This window comes from Sipha flava, unplaced genomic scaffold, assembly GCF_003268045.1.
Source record: "Sipha flava isolate LNK unplaced genomic scaffold, YSA_version1 521_pilon_pilon, whole genome shotgun sequence".
In the NCBI taxonomy this organism is placed as follows: Eukaryota; Metazoa; Arthropoda; class Insecta; order Hemiptera; family Aphididae; genus Sipha; species Sipha flava.
The window spans coordinates 1-12,389 of NW_020273477.1; the positions used below are offsets into that span (position 1 = coordinate 1).

The 12,389-nt window shown below is 28.3% G+C and overlaps 1 protein-coding gene across 1 annotated transcript in view; it reads right to left on the reverse strand.

Annotated features, from left to right (window-relative positions):
- Positions 1–2,477: 2,477 nt before the first annotated feature.
- LOC112690813 overlaps positions 2,478–12,389 on the reverse strand; it is a 152,619-nt gene continuing 142,707 nt past the window's right edge. Inside the window, exons 3-4 of the mRNA XM_025564909.1 lie at positions 3,630–3,813; positions 2,478–2,731 (exon numbers count right to left, since the gene is read on the reverse strand). Of these exons, the coding sequence (XP_025420694.1) occupies positions 2,478–2,731; positions 3,630–3,813 (438 nt within the window). The remainder of the gene's footprint in view (positions 2,732–3,629; positions 3,814–12,389) is intronic.

Here is a 12,389-nt window from a genome sequence, read left to right on the forward strand (position 1 = left end):
TTGCACTTAAAGTTTTGATTTTGCTGCGAGATTCTTCCATTATTTAAAATTTAAAGAAAAACATTATATCCCTATCTAGGCTACTTTGTAGAATTTGATAATTGTTTATTATCTCTAACATATAATTAAACTAGTAAAACATACACATATATATATACAGAATATGCCCGGTGTGCAAAATCCTATAGCATAGTAGTCGCATAGTTGACACTGACGGTTGAGAAGTTACGAATAAGTGCCTGTTGACTTCTCATAGATGTGTTATGGACGCTTAACGCCAGGTTGAACGAAGTTACTGTATGAGATATCAACATGTAATTACGATGAGTAGTCAATAATGTCATATTGAGAGCTTAATAATGTTAGTACATAAAGATTAACGGAACTTCTCATTTTCTGCGCATAGACTTCGCAATGGTTTTGTCCAGAAAATAAAAAAAAATTGTATGTTTACTTCATATGCTCGACGATATATGAACCGTGTACCCTTACCTTCTTATTCCTAGACCTGTACTACTGGGACACCCTATCGTGACATTTGCTTATTAATAAGTTAATATACTAAAAGTAAAAGTAAACATTATATATGTAACATTATACAATGATGCGTTTATAAATAAATCGGTGATGGTTTTTTTTATATAGAAACTGGTGGTAAATATACTTGTATTTACAATTAATTTTATTTTTATAGTATATTATTCCTAATAAACTATTTAGTATTATTAGGAATAATTTTCAATAAATTATTTAGGTATATAATTTATTATATTCATATTTAATAATATATACTTTACTGCTTTATTGTCAGACATAAAATTTAAAATTAAATCTAATAAAATAGCGAACAACGACTACAAAATAAAATAATAAATCATAACCAAATCATAAGTATACAGTTCTACAGTGACCGTCGGGATGACGAAAATATACAATATTCGATAAAAACCTAATTATATATATATATATATATATATATATATATAACAATATCAATATATTCGAAAAGACGGCAATTAGAATGATAGAACTTGATATGATGTTTTGAGTAAAACCCTTCGAGATAATTCTTATAATTTATTATTATACAGACGCAACGTACACAACACACCAATAAATGCGCGTTTTTCGATTTACTTTGTTCATCATACTATTATGGTCATTATAGACATAGTGAAAATGTTAAATATAATTTTATTTAGTATATAATTTATATAGATTTACAACTTCAACAAAAATCCATGGTCCAATAATCGCTAGAGGTACAACAGGTTCCGTTTGTATCATTATAGTTATTACTATAGTCTATAACAGCGTTTCCCAAACTGTGGTCCGCGGACTCTGAGGGCTCCGCACGTATACCGGAGGGGGTCCACTAAAGTAAATTTAAAATTTACAATGTATTATTATAAATTATTGCTTTTAATTTTTATTTGTACTAAGAGGTCCACGATCATTTTTATTATCTCTAAGGGGTTCGGCAGTAAAAAAAGTTTGGTATTTCAAATTATGTTTCGTTAATAAATAATAAATAATTGACCGCAAGAAAACGTTATATACATATATTTTGGTTTTTTATTTTTTGCTTAACATGGTAATCATTCATTATATACTGAACTACGCATGAAAGTCCTTAATATAACTAGATTATCCCGAACTTCATGCGATGACACATAGAAATTGAAATGTGTAGTCAATTTTGGGACTCAAACAGTACTTCGCATACAGATTAATGATTTACATTACATGTTCAATCTAAATGTGCCTACGTTTTGAAGTCTTTTTTGCGATAAGTTTTTAGTGATGTTCATGAAATGGATAATGGATATAAAACGGGGAGGTCACATTTGAGATCCAAACAGAATATCACATAGTAGTGGAAGTCACACTATTGCACACCGGGTGTATATGATTCAAATATAAACAATTATTTAATTGAACTATAACAATATAAAATATCTTACAACTAAGATGGCTTGATATATAGTAAGAAAATGTTCTAAAAATTATTTTTCATTTTTAGTGTAAAAAAAAAATACTGTAAATATTCAACATATATACAAGCAATGTAGATATATATAGCTGTAATTAAAGATAAATATTAAAAAGAATCAAGAATAGAACAGTAAATTTACAAAATCTGTTTTGACCAAAAGTTGATTCCAAGTATTCCATTTTGCAGATTCATTGCTTAATCTACAATGGCTGCAGGTCCTCTCCAACATTGTTTTACCCGATATTCGCCGCTACGCTGCAACTGCCAAGATAATGCTACGAATCAAAAACCCCCCAATCTGCCAGTCCACAAGGATGTATTGCCATATGAAATAAAAAAAATTAAAAAAATTGCTTAATCTGTTCCGGTGTTTGTATATAACTAATTATATCTCGAAAAAGAGTTTTTCTGCAGGAACCGAGATGACTGAAATCGATAAAAAATCTCTTGCTATCTTAGCTAATACTTGATTTAGTTTCCATTATTTTAAAATGTCTTCATTGCTTGCACTCCTTGGCTTTCTAAGGTATTTTTTCAGTTCTTGCTTCCTATTCTGAAAATTTGTGAAATGAATTGGAGTTGAATATAGTGCATTGAAATCTATAACATCTTCATCATTATCAATAAAGTCTTCATCTGACAACTCTGAAAGTGGCTCATTGTTTAAGTATGTTTTTTCTTTTAATTCTACTCCCCAAAGCATTAAATTAAACGTTTCTGCCTTGTACCTTGGATCTAGAATAAGTGATGTGTAGTAAATCTTGTTTTTTTTTTTTATATTGTTTTAGGATTTACGTTTTTGTAATTGCTATATGCTATAAAACCATTTTATAGTGAATAAAATACCCAATTATTTCTATCTTGTTTTAAATAATTCAATAATTTGTTGTTTCTCCGACCACCGTATCGTACGTCAAATTATATTAAATTTGTATTACATTCATAGTAAATTGTTTTAATCACTAAATGTGATTTTTTTGAAATATTTTTATTTTTTAATTGCAATAAAAATTGCAATACTTTTGCAGCAATGCCAAGACCAAGACTGCAAGACCAAAACCAACTTTGTTCACCAATAGTTTCACCATATAATATTTTATGCAACTTCTAAATTAATGTTAAATATCTTAAGTAACAATATAATCACACAGCTTCACATTTTAATAACATTTTAATGAAGTTTAGGTAATACGAAGTATAAAATATATAACTCATAGTTTATCATAAATCATAATTTTGACAATGATGATTAAATAAAACTAAGGTGATTTCAATAAGACCATTAAAAAGTGGTATAAAATAACATAATCATCTTCTGTAATACAACTTTGACAGCATAACGAATAAAATTGCTTTTCTAAATTCTAATGGACTTAAACATGTATATTTCATATCCATAGGGATTAACTGAGTTACAAAAAAAATCAATCCTTTGGGAAATTTCAAAGTATAATATTTTATTTTTATTTTTGTTTGTTATTTATTTTAGTACCATAGAGAGTAGCATATTTTAAGCTAGTAAAAGGTACGGTAACAAAAATTGTTACTTTTAAGTCCACTAAGACTCAGTAGATTCATATTTGAAAAAGATGAAATTTTTTTTTTTTTTATATGTTAAATATAACTGAGTTACAAATTTCAAATTTAACTGCTAAATTATGAGCATTTGAATTGTACTTACCCACAACAATGATTCGTTTGGACGCGCTTGCAATTTTGAATGAAGGACCGTCAGTTGTTACTTCACAGCTTAAGTTTCCAGACAAATTGAAACCTACGTCACGCAGAAATACTTGAGTGGCATTTGATACTGATAACTAAAACAAAAAAAGTATTGTTTTTACAATCTCAAGTAATTCACACAAAATATAAATCCTGTAAACTATGTATAAATGAATCGTACGAGGTGTTGCGTACCAACGCATGCAATTTAATTATATTATATTATATAAATAGTGCACATTTTTATATAATATGTAATTAAAATAATGTGATAAAGACAAATAATAATGTGCAAGTAAAAAAAAAAAAATTGGATCTTTTAGTAAATAGTCACATAATACCGTTATATTATTATTAAACTTTGATGTAATTGTTTACAAATTTTAAAACGAGACTATCTGATAAAAAACTAAAAAATACATCATCATAAAAAAAATTAATAAAATCACAGTAATTACATTCCAGAAAATAATTTTATTTTTATAAAATATTGATAATTTAATGATACATCAGAACGAAAAAAACGGACTTATATATTTTTTTTTTTTTTTTTTTGTGCTTCTATAACTTAAATTACTACTTATTTTTACTAAATATATAAGAAATGTCATTAAAACGTAATAGGTATTAAAATTTGATCACAAAAACTTTATTATAAATGTATATCCAGTTTTTCTCTCTTATTATAGTAGGTATATTTAACCTAACAAAATTTTTTGTAAACGAAGATTTATGAACTAGAACAATTTTTACATTCAGAGGAAATGCTTTATATTCGTTTTCCATTTTCACTCGGAGAAAATAAATTGTTCTATGCTTATAAATCAAGACAAATTTCATATTACTATTATTATTATTATTTGTATCAGCAGTATATGTAGTTCTTCGTTGTTTTTATTGTTACATTTAAATATTTCACTATCTAATCGTTGAGCTATATATATTATCATGTATTGATCTGTAATTGTTGAACTATAATAGTTTGTACTGAGAGTTCTTAATAATAAAAAAGAAAAAAGATTGATATGTTATTATAAATTTTAAATTATTGTAGTTCGTAGTAATTTATTATTATTTATTATTCTATTTTCTTGATTTTTTGCAATCAAATAATTTCAATTTCAAATACATACAAATTTTACGAATAAATGCGACATAAACTATATATGTATATATATACTTTTACTACCCGTTGTATGTCACTGAATCCCTCCTAAATGGTTGGACTGATTTTTATGAAATTTCACGTTGTGATAAAGTTGAATCGAGAAGGTTTAGATTTACAATTTTATCAGTTAATAAATGTTTTTCACTTGCACAAAACAAGTAAACAGTTTTTTTTTCAACAGAACTACGTCTGTCGAATCCTTGAGTAATTTTATATTTTTATTGATGCAATCAAAAGAAAAATATGATAAGATATCGTAGGTTTAAAACATAATTATAATTTTGGTTTCATAAGAATTGTTTATTTTCATCAATATTAAAGCAAATTTATTACATCATTCAGTCATCGAATTTGAAAAAATGACTTCGACTTATGGTTGCATATTGAATAAGTAACCGTCTAAACTCGGTAAATAATAGATTTTTCTAATTAACATTTTAAAACCTTTATAAAACTAAAATCGATTGAACATAGTTTAAGTATGAACCTATTAGATTTTGGTAAGCCTTGCATGATATCTTTGAGTTATGAAAAGCAAATGTAGTTATTTAATTTAATAAAATAAATAATGTTCAAGAAAAATAAATAGTAAGTTCATTTTTTTAGTTAGTGGTTAGTATTAAATCAATTTTAAAAAATTCTCCGTGTTATTTTTAGTCTATTATTGTTAGAATAATCTTATATCATACATATATAATATAGGTTGAAACGTCGTTAACTCAAGATTATTACACTATTATCATTTTCTTCTAAGCCGACGAAGTATTATTTTCACTAAAAGCCATAACGTTCCTTCTTACCCGTTCATTGTTCCCTAGTATTAAAATACTTGTTTTCCAATGAACGTACCGCGTCTTCACGACCGTTCCGTGTTCTATATCTAATTGATTATCACGTCCTTCTGCTATACATTAAAACCTGTAAATGTGCAAGTTGGTAAGCATCTTGATTCATTCATGCTCGGGAAGACTTTGAAAACGTACGCGTAAAAAAAATTTAAAAACACCGCGCGTATCCACGTGATCGTAGTATTACATTACCCAATGTAGTTGTTTAATATTTTTCTGATTTGTCTCGGCAACGGTGCGAAAACCCCTTGGTTATGACGTGATCCGGTCGCTTAACGTTGTTTTCGACCGTCCATCGAGTGTGAGACGTCAACACATTATCGTAGTGTGTCGGGTGAGTGAAACAATCTTGACGGCAAGCCAAAAAGAAACTGCGAAACAATAGTAATGAGCTCCAAACCCGATCTTGTGTCGTAAAAGTTTTGTCGGTTCGAACTTTGTCGGAAAATCGGTCGAGAACCGCGAGCACCACGTATTTATTATCACACAAACCGCACGCACACGACGAAACTATTACCGGGATTCGGCGGCCAATAATACGGCGGCATTGACCTGTGATTGAAGTGGAATGGCTATTGTCTCCCCTCTGTGTGACCACCACCACCGCTGTCCACAAAGGCGTAAACGCGTGTGGCTTCACGCGTATCCTCCGGTTCTTATTGCGCTGATTACGTCCTTAATCGCAGTCGGCGGCAGCTACTACCTTATTCGTTTCCCTGCGCACAAATCATCGCTAATAGTATCCACCAGAGTGTTTATTGATCGGCACTCGTTTTTTTTTCATCGGCCAACCGACTAATGCGTTCAAGAATAATTTCATTTCAGTCCAGTGTAGTAGCTATTGTCGATACTTTACGTTTTTATGCCACACAAAAAGGATCATCGATAACTTAAGTTATACGTACGTTTACGTTTGTAGGTTATACTATTTATACGTTTATCAGGGGTGTATTTATGGGGGGGGGGGCGAGGAGACCCGGGCCCCTTCTGAAATGAAAAACACCATTGCTAAAGATTGTTATTTTTAACATGGATATGTCTTAATACTAGGGGTTTCTGAAAATTTGTCGCTACACTGAAAATGTTGCTTATGCGATTATTTAAAATTTTATATTTATAAAATATGTTTATTCTTTTAAGAAAATATTTAGTGAATTTTGAGTGACTCTAATAAAAAATTTGTTCATTACAATGTAGTTTTTATACTTTTAAATAATAAATCATTAAAAATTTGAGTTTCTTATTTCTCTGATGATGTAAAGACAGTCGAAAGGTCTTATAGTGTTAAAATAATTGTTTTCGTAACAGTATGCTTCCTCCTTCCCTTCCACCCAAAAATCAATTTCATAATCGACCCCCTCCGAAATGAAAACCTATATACGCCACTGACGCTTATAATATACAATTTACAATTATAAAATTGGTTTCTTCGTAAAACATAGTTTTTAAACAATTCCATAGTGAATACGTATTATAAATTATTTATACGACAATATTGTACAAAAATTTTCTTTAATTCGCCTCATCTAAAATACTATTAGTCTTCGTTAAATTAATTTCACGTGGCAACCGAATAAGTGACAAACAATAAATTACACACGATACAATGAGTCTCTGGACGGCTAATCATTAATCATATGGCATTTACTATAAAAATAATAATGAACCGATGAATTAATTTATTATTTCAAACGGTTTTGAATTCGTGATATTATTAATCGTACAACTAAAAACTAAACAAATAGACGTTCAAAATATACAGAAAAATTACTAATCTCCAGGATAAAGGTTTAAAATATTTTTTTTTCATTATTGGTTAGAAACGAAATAACAATCAAATATCGTTAAAAATCATTATTCCATTATAAATTATACCACATAGTTTTCCTATTAGTACCTAATTAACAAACAAATGCAATGTCTCTAGAGGTTTTACTAATTGCAATATCTCCATAGTTAATTAAGGTAATTTAATTAACTAGATTAATTAGAAAACCAAATTAATTTAATGGAGTTTATTTTTCTACAGTTTTTGACGACTTTTTTTTTAATATCAAATTTTCTTTTATTGATAAAAAAATTATTTATCAAATGAAAAATTATTGAAAAATAAATTTGATGATTATCGCTTATGTAAAAATGAAAACAATTTTTACTAAATAATACGATTTTCGTGTAAATTTAAATATTAAGGAGTAGAAACAAACTTATTAATAATAATTATTAATTACCAAAAATATATTCAAACATTTTTCTTCATGAATTCATGTATGTATTTTCTTATATTATTTCAATACTTTTATTTGGTATGTATTAATATTTTAGTTATGAATTAAATGAGTTAAAAATAAAATTAATGAGTGGTTATTAGATTACATCAAATATCGAGTTATCGTTAAAACTAACTTGTTACATTGATGCAATTCTTTACAATGTTCTAAAAAGCTTTTAAAAATTAACAAAATGTTATAAAATGCTTGGTGAACAATATAGGCCTGATATTCAAGTAATTGATATGGTAGTAAGAAAGTATTGTTAATTATACAATAAAAAAAACTCCCTAACTTCACTTAAAATCTAAAATTATAAATGGAAAAACACCCTAAGTTAGAAAGTTCGTTTTAGTTTATAAGCTCTAGCCATAAAACTTTTATACTCCGTTTAGAGAGAGGTTAGAGATAGAGATTTTATGACAATGTGCGTTCTTCCTTTTGTTTTTTCTTGATATTTTATGCAGATGATATGCTTACAATTTTTAGAAAAATGTTTTCTATCATTTAAAATTGAAGATATATTTTTTTGAACAAGTTACTTTATGTGTGCGTGTGTATGTGTGTGTATGTATGTATATGTGAGAATTTAAGTGAATATTTTCATGTTTGTAAAGTAGAAAAGGAGACTTATTATTTAATTGATAATTTAAAGAGCAAATTTATTTCAGTATGTGTACTTGAAGTTATATGTTATGAAAAACATATACATAATCTAAGTACTGTAAGTTTTGCAAAAATACATCCTCGAGATAATAAGTTATATTTTACTTTAGATATATTGTTACATGCCTGCCATATATATTTCGTGTACATTAGATGTACGTTATACGATTCATGCACTTAGTTATATTACAGTTTAAAACTTAAAAAAAAAAATCACTTGCGTGTGCAAAATATTTTTTTAAATTCCAAAAGATATTAATACAGATTTCCTTACGTTCAACCATAACACTATGTGCTAAAAATCAATGTATTTTATTGTATAATAATTATGAACTCATTAAATTATTTAATATTGTATTTGTTTTATTTTTTTTTGTTTTTAATATTAATAATAACAATAACAACAATTGCACTCGATATATCTATATGTATTTGTTTACGAACTGTACATATTATGTACAATTTGTTGCTTATATAACCACACAATAATTTGTATTTTATTTTTTAAATTAAAAACATCGATATTGGTTTTAAAACACCCAACAAGACGATAATTATAGCTAGAAATTCTGTATCTTACTTGATTTAATTTCGTTAACACATTATTGCTCACACACTATATCTACTTTGTCCTTCATCGCAATTTTCATTTTATAATCGCATTCGTCTTTATTATCTAAACTTTGCATTGCAATAGTGTTAATCTGTATATAAACAATGACTTGTCTTGGGTGATTCATCATCACCTAGCCGTTGAAGCTATGAGTATGAAATTTTGACAGTAGTTTTGTTTTACGTTATAGACATCCACTAAGAAAGGATTTTTCAAAATCCAACCACTACCGAGGTTAAGAAGGGGAAAAGTAAAAGAAAATCACCTAGCCGAACCGCTAAAGCTATGATAATTAAATTTAGCCAGTAGTTTTTTTTTTAAGATATACTGACTCCCTAAGAATGTATTTACCAAAAGTATTTCCCCTAAAAATGCTAAAAGGTGTTTAACATTGGAAATGTAATTTCTTGATCACATTTTTAGAAAGAGGGTTGTATAGGGTTTAAACATTATATTTGGTAGGATTTTTTTAATCCGAGCCTTTTCCGCTAAAGCTACTTACATTGTACTGAAGCTTTGAGTTTGAAATTTAGTCAGCAAGTTCATTTTATGATGCAAGAAATCCCTAAGTATATTTAACAATTCAATTTCTAGAGGAGTTAAAATGGTTAAAATGGGTAAAAATGGAAAAAATTGATAGAAAATTTATACTTTTATATGCACCTTGGTCAATGCATTCGTTATAATTATTTAAGTAATTATTGTTAAAACTGTATCATAAAGATATTACAGATATATTATTTATTAAAGTTAATACAATTTAATTTAATGAGACCCACTGATAGTTGTTATGTCTCAAATATATGCCTATAATCAACACTTTATCGATAACATATCGTATATAAAACTGATAAAATAAAAAGTTTTATGTAGGTAAAACAAAAAACTACACACGGTCGAAGCCGGGTTATTCAGCTAGTATACATATATAATGCGTACATATACTGTAGATATACTTTAACAGCGAACTTGTCATTATTTTGGTCGGCATTAAAACAGCTATAGTATGCGAGGCGAAAAGTGAGCCGCGATCGCCACGCGCCAAGTGGTCATTATTTCTGATTTCAGGGGTTCTACGTTTGAGAGACATGGGAACAGCTAACGCGTATTTTAAAAACAGCAGGTGGTAATTTATATTCATTTGTTTTCTATTCATTGCATTTTGGAAACCAATTTCTTTTCATACGGCTGCAGCTGTTGCAATTCCATAGAGTAACAGAGACGGCGTTCTGTTATAATGTTGAAGCATAAACGGACGAGATTTTACAGTGTTGTATTTTGAAAAATCAAAAGTATTGTAATATACATTTTTTTTATGTAGCGTTGTCTTGAATGAACTTAATACCCCAGTTCACCTAGAATGATAAGAACAAAAAAAAATCTGAGTTTAACATCATTACACTTAAATCGTCTCATCACCCTTGAAATTTAAATATTAAACAAAAAATGTTTCTTAAAAAAAAATTGAATATATTGTCATGGTTCTAACCGTAACTACTTCTAACAGCAGGCCCGGCTTAAGCGTTGAAACACACGTCCTAAGCAAACTTAAGTTTTATGACACCCTTTACACAAAGTACTACGTCAAATATTTTTAAATGCGGACCTAGGCGTGGGCCTATGTCGCTTACTCCTTGAGCCGAGCCTGCATAACAGAGTGATTCTAATAAACAGACGTTAAACTTAAATAGGTAATGTAAATGTTTGTAACTTTCATATATTTGTAAATGTACTCGTACACATATTAAATATTCACTATCCAGTATATACTAAATTCTCAACAAATTAATAATACAATTATTTTTTACTTAATATTGTTATTCATTACTATTTAAGTATAAATTATAAATAAAAAGCTGCTATAATTAAATAATTTTACTGGCTTACTGGCCTCTGAAAAGTGTCAACTTATTGTACCATGTTCTTATGGATAGTTTTTTTTATATTTTTTTAAATAATGACTAACTTTAAGTTTTATATAAGTTTGAGAGATTGATTTAATTAGGAGTGTTACATGGTCTGATAAAGGGCTATTACTATTAAATTGAAAAAACACAGATAAAAGTATAAACATAAGCCGTAATGCATTAACTTCGTGAATTATGCAAAAATTGAAACGCAGAGTTGGATTTCGGTTTTAAAAGAAATAAACAATCTTATGAATATTTTAACACTGCAACCTAGTGGTATATAGGATAATTAATTTACTACTACTGGGGTCAATGATCGTTAATTTGGCATAAGTCCGATAATACAGCATGAATAGATAACGCCGTCTCTATATTACACTATGTGCAATCCACAATATTTTGTTTGGTAAGACATTCGTGATGTGAGTTTACACGTGCTATTCACTTATTATAATCTACGTTTGAAATCATATTTCCCGCATTCGCATATCATTGGTTTTTAAAGTGCGCAATTTTAAAGTTTAAATGTTTGTGGTATTTTAATTATTTATTAATAACTCATTTATAAAAATATTTTTAAAATGGCATATTATCAAGACATACATTCTTAAACGAATAAAGTAATTTTTCATGTTTATAATTATTTCAAAACATTGGCTGGTGACAAAGGTAAGCCAGAACTTAGTAATTTCTTTCGTCAAACTCGTAAAATGACTGCTGAAGCGTGTGGCGTAAGTCTTGCTTGTGTTAAACGAGTTTACGCTGAAGGAAAAAAATTATCTGTTGGTGAAAATAAACTAGATGTACCTTCTTCATTTAAGTCTCCAAGAAAAAGTTATAAACGTGCCAAACCTATGACCAACTTAGACGATTTTAGCAATGAAGTTGTTAGAAGAACAGTTCACAGTTCTTATGATAATGATCAGTATCCAATGATTGCAAAAATATTGGGAGCGTTGCATGAAAAAATTAATTATACGGGTTCACAATGTTCCATGCGAAATATTTTGCGAAGTTTAAATTTCAAATACAAAAAATGTAATAATAGGCGTGAATTTTTAATGGAAAGAAACGATATTGTTTGTTCTTGGGTTAAATTGTTAAGAAAAATGAACGAGTTCAAGTGTAATAATGACACAAGGCCAATAGTTTACCTAGATGAAACGTGGATAATCCAAAGCCATACGCGAGGACAC